Genomic DNA, 16,405 nt, shown 5'->3' on the forward strand with positions numbered 1-16,405 from the left:
AAAGAAAGAAAGAAAGAAAGAAAGAAAGAAAGAAAGAAAGAAAGAAAGAAAGAAAGAAAAGAGAGAAGAGAGAAAGAAAAGAAGAGAGAAAGAACGAGAAAGAGAAAAAAAAGAAAAAAAGAGTGAGTGCAGGGCCAGGCTGACCTCGTGTCCAGGGACAGGCTCTGCAGTGCCCCAAGTGTTGGCCAAGAGTGAGGCCCCCATGTGGGACCACAGAGCCTGAGGCCTTCTGGAAGTCGCTACCAAGTGGCACGGACTCTGGTTTCCAGGCGGGGCACCCGGAAAGGGGACATCCTCCCTCACTGTCCGCAGACAGTTATTTTTAGCGCCCCTCGAGGACTCTGCGGCACCACTTCCTGTGGGCGTTCCCCTCTGCCCTGCACCCGCCCTTCCCGGAGAAGAAACTGGCCCACACGCATGCCTGCAGGGCTCACACACACACACACACACACACACACACACACACACACACACACACACACACACTGCACAATTCATCAATGCACCCCCCCCACACACACACAGACTCTACACAACTCAGCAATGCCCCCTGCAGGGGATCCGTGCAGGGGCAGGGGTCATTATTCTGGTCTGACCCCAGGACCCCTGGTCAGCAAGGGGGCAGGCGATGCCCATCAGTGTCCATGCCTGAGCTCAGCCCACACACGTGACTGTGTCGAGGCTGAGTGAGAGCCCCTACACCTGGCGGTAAGAGGCGGTGTTTCACTGTCTCCGTCTCTGGAGAACCAGGGCTGAGACAGAGGGGGGTCTCCCCAGTGTCCCTGAGATCTCCCTGCCCGCTGGCACCTGGGCTTCTCCAGCCCGTGTCTCCAGGCTCCGAGACTGGTCTCTGCACCTCGAGTGACCCCAGGCACAACTCCACCCACCCCCACCTGCCAACCCGTTCCACACTCTGGACGTGTCAGACCCTCCATGTGCAAATCCCTTAGCTCGTGTTTGCTCTTGAGCGCCTGGGGGTCCCAGAAACTGGCTTTCCCGCTGAACTGGAGACAGCGCAGGTCGGATGGATCCCTGGTGGGGGGGAGGGGGTGAGTGAGCCCCTGGTGGGGTGGGACGGGGCCTGTCCCAGGCACCCCGGCAGTGCTCCACAGCCGAGTGGACCCCCATGAAGCAGCGCACCCCACAGCAGTTGTGGGTCATGGGGAAGAGGTGCCTGTATCATCGGCTCCATTGTCCTCCCTGACTTCCTTCCTCTCCCCTGTGCAGGCCTGTCCAGGTGGGCGGGAACAGCCGAGCGTGCCCTGGGGAATGGAGCTCGGCTGTGTGGCGAGCCCTTCCTCAGTTTCCCTTTCTGCTGCCACAGTGCTTGGCTCTGCGCTCCATCAGGCCGGGCACCCCCAGCACTCAGCGCCCCGTGTTGTTCACTACGCCCTCGCCCCTCTGCGCATGTTGATGGATGCGTGGTACCCCGGTGTCCAGGCGTCCAGCCCTGGTGGCAGAATCTCCTGGTGTGGCTGGGAGGAGAGAGCGGCAAAGGGCAGCTTCTCTGGGCCGTCCCGGCTCCCGGTGACAAACACTCGTGTCAGCTGCGGGCGGCCGCCGTCAGTGGGGCCTCCCAGGAGGAGGCCGGGAGGGGGGACGGGACAGCTGGATCTCCGTCATGCCCGGGCTCGGCATGTCAGCCGCCCGATGCTGGTTTTCTTGAGAATGACTTACTGTGTTTTTTTTTTTTTTTTCATTTTCTTCTCCAAAGACATTAAAGATGAATCAAAAAAGCAGCTGAGATGATTCACTGGAAGTTCCTCCAAGTTTTAAAAACTCTGCGGGGAAGCCCTGAGTGTCTAGCAGGCAGGCTGCTTACCAGCCCCTGCTCCCCTCGGCCACTCTGCTCCAGGGCAGGGGACCCCTCAGGCTCGTCCCATGGCCCCGGGCAGCGGCTGTTGGGCAGCTGGTCTTTTGGGGGTTTTCTTTGCTTTGCAGCGTGAGTCGCCCGGCGATGCTCAGGGGTTACTCCTGGCTCTGCACTTAGGAGTCACTCTTGGCAGTGCTTGGAGGCCCAAACTGGATCGAACCCGGGTTGACTGCATGCAAGGCAAACACACTACCTGCGGTACTGTAGGAAACCTCGGCAGTGAGACTCAGTCGCTCGGCACTGGTGATGGAAAGGCCCCTCCTCTCGCCTGCTCTGGGACCCGCTCCCTGCTCCTCCCCACCCCCTGCCCAGCCAGAGCTCAGAGCCTGAAAAATGGGGCTTCTGGGAGGGTGGTGTGTGTGTGTATGTGTTGTGTGTGTGAGAGAGAGAGAGATGCATGTGGTATGTGTGTGTGAGATGCATGTGGTATGTGTGTGGTGTGTGGAGGGGTGCAGTGAATGTGAGATGCACGCGGTACGTGAAGGGTGTGTGCGAGGGATTGGGGTGTGCACATATATGTCTGTGGTACAGATACACGTGCTATGTGAAATGTGTGTGCTCTATGTGAGAGGCAAGTAGTTTGTGGTGTGTGTCATATTGCTCTGTGTGTGTGTGTGTGTGTGTGTCCCACCTGTGTCCCCAGCTGCTTAGCCTTCCAGCCTTCCACCTGCCAGCCTTGGTCACACCGGGCTGGGTGAGTCCCTGTGTCTGCGAGTCCCTGCCCGGCCTGCAGGAGGCGTCTTTCTTGCTCTTTTGATAAGTGTCTCCCCCAACTCGCTAGAAGCCACAGACTCGGGATGTGACACTCCCGAGTGTGAAGAGCCAGCAGCTCGCTGAGGCTCCCCACCCACTTGTGTCCAGCAGTCAGGTCACTTCCAGGTCAGGGGCCACGTGGAGTGACCGTCTGCTTTCCTGCTTCTTCCCCCCATCCCGAAAACAGCAGCTGGAATTTGACCCTGTCCCTGCATGGGTGTGGGTCGCTGGACTCCCAGCTCGCTCCCTCTGGGTCGTGGGAACCAGGTTCTGATCCTCACGTGCTGGGCGTGCGGGTGGGAAGGAGCTGTGAGAAAGTGGAGCACCCCACACCCCAGCAAACACACACACACACACACATGCACACACACGAGTACACATGTGCACACACGCATGCATGCACACACGCAAAAATGCACATACACATGCACACACACTTAGATGCACACACATGTATACATGCACATGTATACACATAAGCATTCATATGCACACACATGCTTAGATGCACACACATGCCCAGATGAACACACGCACATACACGTGCTCGGATACACACATGTATACATGCACATGCACACACATGTATGCACATGCACACACTTGCTCAGATGGACATACGCATACACACATGCTCAGATGCACACATACACATACGCTCACGCTCAGATGCACACACACGTACACAGTTGGATGAGCACACACACGCTTGGATGCAGCTGTGTGTGGGGCTGAGTTCATACGGTCTGCCGCGTGTTTCTTGGGGCCTCTGCTGGCCTTCGTCGGGGGCCCATGGCAAACCAGTTTCCCGTGACCCTCCAACCCATTGTACCTCATCAGGGGACCAGATCCCCTTAGATCAGCCCAGAGAAGTCATACCATCAGGACCCCAGGGGATGTGTGGGGGCTGAAGGAGACGGGGCTGGCCCTGGGCTGTGTGCTGCTGTCTGGCGCAGACTGCTGTGTCCACGGCCACTGTCCCCGTCCCCACCCTTCTGGGCCTCTCCAGAGAACAGCCTCAGCATCCTAGTTAGGCCTTTCAAAAGCTGAGGGGCAGGCGGGCTGGGGGTGGAACGAGAGACCTGTGCCCCTTCCCTCCCTCCCTCCCTCCCTCCCTCCCTCCCTCCCTCCCTCCCTCCCTCCCTCGAGCCCTCTCTGCCCGCCCCGGGCTGTTTGGTTGGGAATTGGGGCATCACCAGCCCCTGCCGTCTCTCTCCTTGCCTATCTCTTGAGGCTGGCGTCGCCTGCTTGGCTTCCTCCTCTGCTCACGTGCCGGCCCTTGTGGCGGGTGCCGTCCCCACACTGTCCCTTCACCCACCCACCCACCACCCAGCCCTGGAGCCTGCATGGGCCTCGGCCCTTATCCAGTACCTACGTGCTGGCCGGCCGGCCGGCTTCCAGGGCAGGTAGGGGGCCTGGGGGCGGGGGACGGTGCCCCTTATCCTGGTGGGCAGGTGTCTCGGGTACAGCTGGGCGGAGCCTGTGACTTTTCATCTGGTGGGCCGTGCCCAGCGCAGGGCAGGTTGGCATGTGGGCCTCCAGGAGCTCAATCAGACGGTGCCCTCTGCTCCAGCCAGCGTGGGGGCTGCCCGCCCCACCCCTGTGACCCCCACCTTCCAAGGGACGAGGGGAGTGTGGTGGCTGCGGCCAGGGCCGAGGGCTCTGGACTCTGTGTCTAGTTCTTCCCTGGGTGCCTCACCGGCCAGCAGGCGGCTCTGGGTGGATCACGGCACATGCCTTGAGCCCTGCCTCGATCTCCTTTCCCTGGGCAGCCTGGAGGGAGAGGCGTGTCCTTCCGGCCCAGCCCTTCGCTGCCCTTCCCGTCTCCAGAGCCTCACTGGCCGCTGTTCTGCTCGCCTCCCTCTCCCCTCTCCCAGGAAGCCTCCCGGGGTAGGGACAGGGCAGGGTTGGGATGGTGAGCCCAGCAGGTGGTGGTAGTGAGCCCCCCAGGAGGGGGCAGGAGAGCTCAGGGCATGGGGGCCCCCAAGTCTGACCTGCCCCCGGCCCTCTCCTCGGCCAGAGTGGTCTGGGGTAGTCACACCTGAATTACAGCTTGTCCCGCCTCAAAGCTGTGGGCCTGGAGTTTTGTCATCCTGGTCCCTCATGCCACAGAAAGAGGGGGCACGGAGAAACCCAGTCAGCTCATCTGTCTGGTCATTCAGACCGGGCTCAACTCTGTGTCCGGGCCCCGGTCTGGGCCCTGCGGGGCTGGAGCAGGAAGTGGAGGAGAGCACTGGCCCATGGAGTGCCAGCGCTGGGGAGAGATGTCCCTTCTCCCCCGGACGGGGACCCGGCTCTGGCAGGAGCGTGGCACCAGGGGTCACTGGGACGAAGAACTGGCCCGGGGCTGCTGGAGGAAGCACGGGCACCTATGCCAGGGTCCACTGCCCGACAGTGAGACTCACCCCAGCCGTGCCTGCCGGCCGCCCTCCAGCTTCATGCGGAGCTCTGACTTTGCGTAAGGAGCCGGTGCGAGGGGCTGGAGTGACAGTACAGCGGGCAGGGCACTTGCCTGCCACGCAGCCAGCCCAGCTTGGATCCCTGACGTCCACCGAGTCCTACCTGGAGTGACTCCTGAGCACAGAGCAGCCTCAGTGTTTCCCCTGAGCACTGCCAGGTGTGGACTCCCCACCCCACAAGAAAGAGTTGGGGAGGGGGGGGAATTGATCTGTTGATCTGTTCTCTTCGATCGTTTTCCCTCCATGTATTTCTTTTATTTATCTATTTATTTATTTCCCTTTTTGGGTCACACCCAGCGATGCACAGGGATTACTCCTGGCTCTGCACTCAGGAATTACTCCTGGTAGTGCTCGGGGGACTATATGGGATGCTGGGGATCGAACCCGGGTCAGCCGCGTGCAAGGCAAACACCCTACCCGCTGTGCTATCGCTCCAGGCCACCTCCATATATTTCTTTGTATTTCTTTGTGTGCGTGTGTGTGTGTGTGTGTGTGTGTGCGCGCGCTATGTGTGCTGTGTGTGTTCTCTGTGTATTTGTGTGCAAAAGGTTGGGGGACCCCCCCAAGAAGTGCCCAAGGGGCCCCAGGGCCACTTCTGCTGTTTTCCAGCCGATTAGATTGGTGGGTCAGTGCTCTGGCCGCCCCATGCCGGTCACGTCCAGGAAGTGGTGTGTGTGTGGGCTGTGGGGTTCTGGGGTTCAAACTCGGGTTCTGACGCACGGAGAGCATGCATCAGGCCTGAGCTAACTTCCTGTCCCATACCCCCCGCCCCCACCCCCTCATCCACCAACCCCCACGTATTTCTGAGTCAGGTTAGCACCGACCGATCGATGGATAGCTTCGGAGATCTGACGGGCCCCAGTGTTTTCGTGTGGGTTGAAATGCTGACCAGCGGTGCAGCTGGCTGTGAGTTGTGGCTAATGGAACCTTCCAGCACTTGGTTTCAGGGCTTTACTTTGCAGGCTCTACTAACTCGGGGTTAAAGAGTTCTACTGGGCCGCCCTGGCTACAGGTTTACATTTTTTTTTTTGAAACACTTTAGCACATTAAGAACAATAACAGTCTCGCAGAACCAGGGAGGGAGCGAGGCCGTGGCTGCCCCATTAACTCCTGCCCCGTCTTTCCATTACCGGGAAGTAAAGCGTCCTCTTTGATGCTCTCAGAAAGCTGTTGCTTGTCTGATGGAGCTGACTGGACGGGAAGCTTTTCAGCCAAGGAAGAGGTGACTGACCTCGAGTGGGTGTCTCCCGCCCCCCAGCCCCCCCGCCGCCACCACCACCATCCCGGGCGTCCCACCTTTCTCAGGAGATGAAAGGAAGCTTTTCTGGTAAATGGAGCCGGAATGTTTGTTCGACTGGAGAATGGGCGGCGAGACTGTCTGCCTGGTTCTTTGTCCGCTGGGATGTCAGGAAGGTTGAACGGCTTAGTGAAAGACAGAGCTGTCTCCTGGCGTGCTTCCCCCTGCGTCCACCCGTCCACCCTCGAGGCCGCAGAAGGACAGATGAGGTCCTGGGGACCATTCCCTCTGGGCCTTTGTTTGTTTGTTTGTATTTGGTGGGGAGGTGGGGTCACACCCAGCAATGCTCAGGGGTTCCTCCTGGCTCTGCGTTCAGGAATTACTCCTGGCTGTGCTCAGGGGGACCCTACGGGATGCTGGGGATTGAACCCGGGTTGTTCGCCTGCAAGGCAAGAGCCCTCTCTGCTGTCCTATCGCTTCAGCCCTCCTCTGGGCCTTTGCTTTTTGGGTCACAGCCGGCAATGCACAGGAGTCACTCCTGGCTCTGCACTCAGGAATTACCCTGGTGGTGCTCAGTGGGACCCTATGGGATGCTGGGAATTGAACCCGGGTTGGTCGTGTGCAAGGCAAACGCCCTCCCCAATGTGCTATTGCTTCAGCCCTCCTCCGGGCCTTTGGAAAGCAGACCCAGGCTGGCCCCGGGTGCAGGTGGCTGGACTTACTTCATGGGCTCCAAACGCAGCAGTGGGAAGGCTGCCTTGGCACCCTGCCTTGGGGAGCAGCTTGCAAGGTGAGGAGCCGAGATGGGTCCCCATGGGGACCTTCGGGGGGGTTGGGGGGTTGGGGGGCTGCCACCTGCCAGGTGTCACAGGAGGAGTCTGGGAAGGCTGGGGCCACAGGCAGGGAGTCTGTCTGGCGGGACCCTCCTGCTTCCCAGCTCCTCAGTCCTCCCCGTGCTCCCTAGAAGTCACCCATTCAGGGGAGTGGGCTGTGTATGTGGGGGGGGGGCAGTCATGCCGGTGGTCCTGAGCCCCACATGTCTGGTGGTGCTTGGGCCCAGTGAGGCCTTGTTGCCCAGACCTGGTGGTACTGGGCAGGATCGGTCCTTGGGGGGGTCTCAAAGCTCGACCTGGCAGCTTGGGGGAGCACAGTGCTGGGATCAACAGTGCTCAGCGCTGCAGTGCTCAGGGCCTTGTTTGCAGACTGCCAGGAGCCGTGAGGTCTCAGCTCCCATCCCCCTGCCACCTTCTAGCTACCGTCCCAGGGTGAATCATCCCCCCGTAGAGCCCCGCACCCTTCGTGCCCTCTCTCGGGCCTCGTTTAGGTGCTTCTGTGCTCTAAGGAGCCTCGGGGGCCCCAGCTGGAAGGAAAGAAGGAAGGAAGGAAAAAAGGAGGAGGGGAAGGACCCGCCGGGACATTTCCCTGCCTGTCATCCCGAAACACTGGATTCCTACCTCCACCCTCAAGACAAGGGCAGGGAAACACGGTCCGGTCCCGAGGATGTGGCCGTGCCCCAGGACCCGGCACACCTTTCCTGCCCGCCTCACTCATCTTCTCTTCAGGCGGGGGAGGCCAGGGTTGCACTGGGGATCAGGGTCACACGGAAGAGAGCTCTGGGGCCGAGCCTAGTGCCCAGGCCCCAGCTCCACTGGCTGGGACTTGCCCCAGCCCCCAGCCTCCAGCCTCAGTTTCCCCATGTGCCCGAGATGTGGTGAGCTGTGATGGTAGCTGCTGGCCTGGACGCTGTGGCAGCTCGCCAGGATGGTGTGCCGGGACGGGGGAGCGTCGTGGGGGAGCAGCCAGCAGGGTGTAGAGACACGGGCTCCTGGAGCACTGGTGCAGAGCCGTCAGGACTGGGTTCGTCCTCTGTGACAGCGTCTCACCGTGTTGCAGTCACATCCTATCGGCACCTTTCCGGTCGGGATTCCCACCGAATCTTGGCGCTGCGGGTCTTTCCTGTGGACTGGGGCTGGGGGCAGGGAGGGGAGCCCGGGCCCTGGGGAACTGTGCTCCGGGGGCCTGCTGCACACGTGTCTTCCTGCTGGGCTTCCCACCGGCAGGTGTGCTCCGTTTGTCTGCAGCCTCCGGGCCTCTATCTGGGGGTCGTCCCTGGGGGTACCTGCTGGGGAGACTCTGGGCTCTGCACCTTGAGGGCCTCTTCCCGGGAGACTGTCCCGCGTCCGGGCCTGTGTGCATTGCGTCGGCCAGGACAGGGCAGGGGCGACGGCCCGAGAAGGTGGAACGTGCGAGTTCTCCTATGCAGGAAGTTTGGGTTCGATCCCTGGCGCCCCATAGGCCCCCTGGCCACTGCAGGGGCACAGTGTGGAGGGCCAGGCTCTGCCCGCCCCCCACAACCTCAGGACCCCCTGAGGTTTTACTCTGCTGCCAGAGAGAGGGAGCAGTCCTACTGCTGAGCTCCGGGACCACCTGCCCAGCAGCAGAGACAGAGACGGGCCGGGGGAGGCTCTGGGTACAGGTTCCCAGCATGGACGCAGCCTGTGTGGGCCTGAGAGAGCCCCCCCCCCTTCATGATGGTCAGAACAAAGTATCTGGGTGCAGCTGGCTTTGCCCCGAGCTGATGGGGGCAGGGTGGGCGGAGGGCTTTATTTTCTTCTCTTTCTTTCTGAATATATTTTTTAATGAATACAGGGAGATACAGTTATGGACTTACAAACTTTCGCGATTACCTTTCAGTCATAAAATGACCGAGGGGGCTGGAGCAATAGTACCAGGTAGCGGCCTACTGGGTTCAATTCCCAGCATCCCATATGGTCCCCCGAGCACCGCCAGGAGTAATTCCTGAGTGCATGAGCCAGGAGTAACCCCTGTGCATCGCCGGGTGTGACACAGAAAGAAAAAAAAAAAAAAGATCGAGTACCCATCCTTCCACCAATGCACATTCTCCACCACCGATGTTCCAGCGTCCCTCCTGCCACCCCCACCCCATCCCCCACCCTGCCTCTGTGGCAGGCACATTCCCTCTTACCCTCTCTCTCCTTTTGGGTGTTATGGTTTGCAGTACAGGGAGTAAGTGGCCATCATGTTTGGTAAAAGGTCTACTTTCAGCACGCATGGAGTGCTTTCTTTCCCATCCCCCAATTCCATACAGTCCCCCCCCCCTTTTGGGGAGGGTTTGGTTTGGGGGCCACATCTGGCTGTGCTCAGGGTTCCCTCCTGGCTCTGTGCCTAGACATCACTCCTGGCGGTGCTCGGGGGGGACCCTGTGGGATACCGGGCATCTAACCCAGGTCAGGCACATGCAAGGAACCCCCCCTCCCTTCCCTCCCCTCCTGCTATATTATCACTCCAGCCCCACTTCCTTCGTCAGTTTTCCGTGGTAGATTTCTTTTTCACGTGTCACGTGTCACATGCCACATGCTCCTTTGGCGACCAGGATCTGCTGTGAGAGGGTGGCCCAGCCCGACTCCCAGCAGCACTTGGGCTTTTCCGGGGAGGGGGCAGAGACGTGTGAACCGCCCAGTGTGCAGCGATGCCCAGAGGGGGCCCAGCCCGGCCCTGGGATCCCGCTGGGTGACTGCCGTGGCGGGGAGCCACCCCCAGCCCCGCACCGTGTCCCCAGCAGAGCCCGCTGTCTCGCAGGTGTGATTCCCGCCCCCGCCGGCCATGGGCAAGCAGAACAGCAAGCTGCGGCCCGAGGTGCTGCAGGACCTGCGGGAGAACACAGAGTTCACGGACCATGAGCTGCAGGAGTGGTACAAGGGCTTCCTCAAGGACTGCCCCACCGGCCACCTGACCGTGGACGAGTTCAAGAAGATCTACGCCAACTTCTTCCCCTACGGCGACGCCTCCAAGTTCGCCGAGCACGTCTTCCGCACCTTCGACACCAACGGGGACGGCACCATCGACTTCCGGGAGTTCATCATCGCGCTGAGCGTCACCTCGCGGGGCAAGCTGGAGCAGAAGCTCAAGTGGGCCTTCAGCATGTACGACCTGGACGGCAACGGCTACATCAGCCGCAGCGAGATGCTGGAGATCGTGCAGGTAGTGCGGGGGCAGGCGGGGTCCCGTGCGGCAGCCTCGAATACCTGTGTCCCGTGGCCCTTCCCGACCAGGCCACTAACCTGCTTCTCTGGCAGTTTGGTTTGGTTTGGGGACACTCCCAGCATGCTCAGAAATTGCTCTTGCTGGTGCCCAGGGGAACTCAACGGTGCAGCAGGGGGGTGTTGGGGGGAGGTCAAACCCTGGACCCCTGCCTGCAGCACCCGTGCTCCAGCCCCCGGAGCCCTCCCCAGCCCAGCTCCCCTGCCCTTGGCCTGGTTCTTGCCCGAACCACGGCTCCTTGAGTGGCATCAAGGAGAAAAAAAAGAAAAATAACCCCAGGGCCCAAGGCGGGTCGAGGACCTGCCTTTTTGACTGGTTGTTTCCGCTTCAAGTGGCCTTTTCTAAGAATTCCTCTGAGGACTGGCTCGCGCTCGATGCTGAGTCGTGTCTATCGAGCGCTCTCTGGCCAGCAGGCTCTCGGAGCACCTGTCATCGGCCCCGCTCCTCGTGGGGCTGCGCTCTCTGCAGGGTGAGAAGATGCCAGGCTCTGGGAGAGGAGTCCGAGGAATTCAGAGCCAGGCTGGGCATGTGTCGAGGCACAGAGCATGTTTTTAGCTTGCGTGAGACCCCGGGCTTCATCCTTGCGCGCTCTCTCTCTCTCTCTCTCTCTCTCTCTCTCTCTCTCTCTCTCTCTCTCTCTCTCTCTCTCTGTCTCTCTCTGTCTCTCTCTCTGTCTCTCTCTCTTTCTCTCTCTCTCAGTCTCTCTCTCTCTATCACGCGCACGCGCGTGCATGCACACACACACACATACATGTATAGTAAAATATGAAAAACAAACAAAGATGAGCTGTGCTTGGGGCTGGAGCGATAGCACAGCAGGGAGGGTGTTTGCCTTGCACACGGCCAACCCGGGTTCGATTCCCAGCATCCCATATGGTCCCCCGAGCACCGCCAGGAGTAATTCCTGAGATGCAGAGCCAGGAGTAACCTCTGCGCATCGCTAGGTGTGACCCAAAAAGCAAAAAAATAAATAAATAAATAAACAGGAGCTGTGCCAAGGATGGTGGTCACTGGGGAATCCCTGCAGATGGCACTTCCCGAGCCTTTGGGGGGTCCCGTGACAGGTGACTGGTAACACGGAGTCATAGAGCGTCTCAGAGATGGCCCCCACCTCCAAAGCGGCCCTGCGGCCTGGGCGTGCCCACCAAGCCCGCCTCTCTCCACCTCAGCCTGTCAGCCACTGTTCTCTGGAAGGCCACAGTTTGGGTGGGGCTGTGGCTCAGCCTGGCGCTGAAGACCCCCAGATTCTACCCGGCCCCACACCCCCTTCAGCAACCTCACCCCCGGGGGGCCTGCAGCATCTGCTCCCAGAACTTTCTCCAAATGGGTCCCGTGTGCAGGCCTCGCCCTGTTGGCCCAGGGCTGGGGCCCACGCCTCTGTCCGCACAGTGGCAGGTGACTCGGGGGCCCGTGGCCACCCCTGGCTCCTCTGTAAGCAAGAGTGGACATCCCCGTGGTCCCTGGCCTGCTCACGTGCAAATGGGCTGGCCCGCCCCGAGTTCTGAGGTCCTGGTGGTCAGTCCCGCGTGGTGAGGGCAGCCATGCCAGTCCGTGCCCAGTGGGCAGTTATTTCTGAATTGGTGGGGCTTGCTGAGGGTCCGGCTGCCCCTTCCGTGTGGGGGGAGATTCTTGGCTCTCAGAAGCGTTGCGGAATCTGGTGCTGCTCTCGGGTCTCTTCCCAGGACCCTGGCCGGTCCCGAGACCCGTGCTGGCTGGAGCACGAGGCTGCCCTGGCCACTTGGTCTCGTGCCCGGAGGGGCTGCCCAGGTCCGCCGGGTCCCAGGCCCGGACATGGGAAACAGGGCTGGAGCGGGCGGCAGAGCCGAGAGCGGAAGCCCCGCCCAGCCCCTCTCTCGGCTCTCTGCACTTTGAATTTTTTCCCCTGTTCATCCTTTCACACAGTCGCCCCCCGGGCTCTGTGGCTCTGAGCCCACCCCGGCAGGGTGACATGCTGTCCTGCGTGTCACCCTCTGAGCCTGGGTCACTCACTGGCCTGGTCACACCTCCCCATCCCCTGGGGCGCTGCCCAGCCCGCAGAAGGAGGTTTATCACCTGCCCCTCATAGCCCCTGGGTCTATTTTGGCCGTGGGGTCCTGGTGCCCACATGGGGGGTCAGCATGACTGCAGGAAAAGCCTGGATGCCCCCACTGGGGCCTTCCAGAACATTCAAAGCCCCAAGGGTCCTCACGTGCCTCTCCAGGCCCCTCCCTCTTTCTCAGGGCACAGCCATGTCATGATTTCCACCCTTGATTCTCTCTCTCTCTCTCTCTCTCTCTCTCTCTCTCTCTCTCTCTCTCTCTCTCTCTCTCTCTCTCTCTCTCTCTCTCTCTCTCACACACACACACACACACACACAGGCGTGGCAGGACCCACTGCCCTCTGTCAGCTCATCACAGACCGTCCCTGGAGCAGTCGTGGTCTGGGCAGACGCTCACCTGTGGGGGGCGGGGGGCTGCCCACCCAGGAGTGCCCCGCAGTCCCCCGCAGTCCCCCGCACGCGTCTCTGTGCCCCTTGCAGGCCATCTACAAAATGGTGTCGTCCGTGATGAAGATGCCCGAGGACGAGTCCACTCCCGAGAAGCGGACGGACAAGATCTTCCGGCAGATGGACACGAACAATGACGGTAGGGGGCGCTGTGGGAGCGGGAGCCGCGGGCCCCTCCCCCCTCCCTCCCTCCCGCGCCCTCAGCCCGCCCCCGTGGCCGGACAGCTGTGTGCAGGAGAAAGCTGGGACCTGGTCCTTGGCGCCTGGGTCTCCTCCTGGCTTGACCTTTCCTGAGGATCCTCTTGGTGCGGGACCAGGAGAGGGCCCTGGGGTCCCCGTGGGCCTAGCACCTGCAGAGCCCTGAGTTCAGTCTGCGGCAGCACAGGGCGTAGCTCTGCTGGCCCCAGGACTGCCCGGCCCTTGCACTGGCCCCCTAGGCCTGGGTATTGCCGCCCCTGCACCCCACACCTCTGACTGGGACCCTGTAAGGTAAAGGAATAGAACCGACCTCTCCTCCCTAAGGGTCAGCCCTGGGTGCTCGCTGCCCAGCCGCGGGTCTCATCTGTGAAATGGGGCAGTGCTGCAGGTGTGGGGAGGCTCAGAGGGATCATGGCTGGGTCTTGTGGGGGAGTTCTAGGCTTCCCCTAACTACATCCTGCATGTGTGTGTGTGTGCGCGTGTGTCTGTGCATGTATGTACACATGTGTGATTGCGTGCACATTTGTCAATGTATGTGTCTGTGTCTGTGCATGTGTATCACATGTGTGTTCTTGTATGTGTACACATGTGTATGTGTGCACACATTTGTGCGTTTGTGTGTGCACATGTGTGCATCTGTGCACATGTGTGCATCTGTGCACATGTGTGCATCTGCATGTGTCTGTGTCTGCATGTCTGCATGTGTTTGCACATGTGTGTGCACTTCTGCATGTGTGCATCTGTGTGTGTGTGCAGGTTTGCGTCTGCATGTGTGCATGTGTGTGCGCCTATGTGTGTGTGTACGCGCCTCTGTGTGTGCGCGCACGACTATGTGTGTGTCCATGTGTACACATGTCTGTCCATCCACTGCTTGGGTTGATTGGTGGTTCCCACTTTCTTGGCATCTTCGACCTGGAACTAGAGTCCCGAACCCCCACCCTCGACTCCAGGTTTCAGGCGTCACTGGTGTCACAGGTCAGGTGTGTTCGTCTCTCTCGCTGACCACCCTCCCAAGGGCAGGTGGTGCCCAAGGAGCCCATGGCTGAGAGCTGGGCAGACACTGAGCCCCGGCCCGGGGGCGCCCACGGAGCACGGGGCTGTTTCCCGCCTGCCAGCCCGAGGTGGCACGCCCCGTCTCTCTGCATTCAAGCCAGGGGGCGCTTCAGAGCGCGGGGGTGGCAGGAGGTGTTCCCGCAAACACCCAGCAGAGTGGAGCCCCCGAAGCCTGTGCTTCAGGAAGGTTCCAGCCTTGGGCTCAGTGGCAGAGCCATAGTACAGCGGGTGGGGCCCATCAGCGGGTAGGCTGACCGGGGGCTCAATCCCCAGCACCCCGTCTGGCCCCCCCAGCCCTGCCAGAAGTGATCTCTGGGTGCAGAGCCAGGAGTGAGCCCTGCCTGAGTATGACAGGCATGACCCATATGAAGCATGGTATGAAGCAACGACAAAATGTCTTGGGGCTCCCGGGGATCGCCCCCACCTCCAGGGCTGCCCCCACTGATCGGGAGGGCTCAAGAACAGGAAGGGTGGCTAACGCCGACTCCCCCCCATTCTCCTTGTCCCCCATCATCCCGCAGGCAAACTGTCGCTGGAAGAATTCATCAAAGGTGCCAAGAGCGACCCCTCCATCGTCCGGCTGCTGCAGTGCGACCCCAGCAGCGCCAGCCAGTTCTGAGGGGCCCAGGCCCGGGCAGTCGAGGAGAAGCACAGGCTCGTCCCGCTGTCCACGCTTAGTCGCAGAGGCGGCTGCCGCCTCGGTCATCCTTCCACCCGCTGGCCCGAGGCTGCGCACCCCTCCCCACCCCAGCCCTCCGCGGTCCCCATCCAGACCCCTCCCTCCCTCCCTCCCTCCCAGGCGACTCCCCCCCGGGATGTTTCCCCGCAGACTTCCTGGGGGTCTCGCACTGGGGGCCACCTCTGCACGCACAGGCAGCCCGGAGGACGCCCCCGGGGGGCCCCAGGCAGTTCCTTTGAGCGCACCCAGGCTGGCTGGTGTCCTCGGTGGGCGAGCGCAGGGCGGTGACTGACTCTGTGGGCGGGGTGGGGACCGGAGCGGAGGGAGCGTCGCCGGACAAGCCCTTCCTGTGCATGGCCGCACCCAGCTCGTCCGACCCTCAGCGCCTCCTGCATGTCCGTGTACTGTGGTCTCCTTCCTCTGAGTCCAGTGACGCGTCAGGTGGAGTGTCCGTGACTGGTGCCGTGTAGGTTGTGTGTTCATGCCTCGATCACCTTTGCACCGTGGCTCCTCCGTGGCCCGTGCCCCCTCCGAGCCTGGTTCTTTTGTGGTATTTATGCATTCTCCGTCTCCACAGGAAACGCATGCACGCCCGGGGCCCCGCGCCCGGCTCCTGTTAAGGGTTCGTTGTTGTCGCTGTCCAGTGATCTGGCATTTCCTGTATTAAAATGATCCTGTCAACCCACGTCTCCGAGTAGTTTGGTGTTGGTGGGTCCCCGCGACTCTCCTTCCACTGAGACAGCCACCGTGTGTGTGTGTGTGTGTGTGTGTGTGTGTGCGTGCGCGTGCGTGCCTTGAAGAATGTGGGTGAGCGTGGGCCTGCGCTGTTAATACAGTGGGTGAAGCACTCGTACCCCAAGCGTGCCCCGAACCTGTAGGAGTAATCCCTGAGCACAGAGCCAGGAGTAAATAAGCCCTGCACGCAGCCAGATGTGACCCCCCCCCTAAACAAAATGAGAAAAAACCGTGAGTTCCGCAGGCTGCAGTCATGCTTCCGTCTGCGTCTCTCAGCTTCCTCTGGCCCAAGGTGGCAGGACCACACTCCCCAGGTGAGGCCAGCAGGGAGCGGGTGGCCTGGGGTGGCAGGCACTCCTGCTCAGAACTTGAACCGGCGGCTGGAGATGGAACCCCTGGGTTCATTGCCAAGCGGCCAGTTCCAGAGCGGGAGCCCGTCCATGAGGACCCCAGACCCTCCACTCCTGGCCCCACAGAACGCTGTCGGGCTCACCCCTGTCTCCTGGGGGTTGCAGACTGGCCTGGAGCTCTGCACGGACATGGGAGGCCCTGTGTTCTGTTCTTGGATGGGGAGAACAGAATTTGCATGGGAATTTCCAGAATTCCCCGCCCAGTTCCATCTGCCCCTGGCTGGAGTCGGGCCAGTAGTGCCTTGGCTGGGAGCCCCGGGGCCCCACCTCCTCTGATGGGCTTGGTGCTGGGAAAGGGATGGGGTGCAGGGTGCGGCGCTCTGGTGCCCCGGGGAAGCGTCTCCGGGCTGCACTCAGCCTCCCTCATGGCAGGGCCCGGGGCTGGGCCTGGGCTGGGTTTCAGGAAAGGGAGCGTTTCTCTGCATAGAAAGGAGGCACCGGGGCTGGAGCGATAGCACAGC

The 16,405-nt window shown here is 61.2% G+C and overlaps 1 protein-coding gene across 3 annotated transcripts in view; it reads left to right on the forward strand.

Annotated features, from left to right (window-relative positions):
- HPCAL1 (hippocalcin like 1) overlaps window positions 1-15,480 on the forward strand; it is an 84,083-nt gene extending 68,603 nt beyond the window's left edge. For all 3 annotated transcript variants that reach the window (XM_055121854.1, XM_055121856.1, XM_055121853.1), the window contains 3 exons: window positions 9,923-10,324; window positions 12,903-13,008; window positions 14,642-15,480. In XM_055121854.1, the coding sequence (XP_054977829.1) occupies window positions 9,947-10,324; window positions 12,903-13,008; window positions 14,642-14,739 (582 nt within the window). In that variant the 5' untranslated portion in view covers window positions 9,923-9,946 and the 3' untranslated portion in view covers window positions 14,740-15,480. The remainder of the gene's footprint in view (window positions 1-9,922; window positions 10,325-12,902; window positions 13,009-14,641) is intronic.
- Window positions 15,481-16,405: the final 925 nt, after the last annotated feature.

The sequence above is a fragment of the Sorex araneus genome, chromosome X, assembly GCF_027595985.1.
Source record: "Sorex araneus isolate mSorAra2 chromosome X, mSorAra2.pri, whole genome shotgun sequence".
NCBI classification, from domain to species: domain Eukaryota; kingdom Metazoa; phylum Chordata; class Mammalia; order Eulipotyphla; family Soricidae; genus Sorex; species Sorex araneus.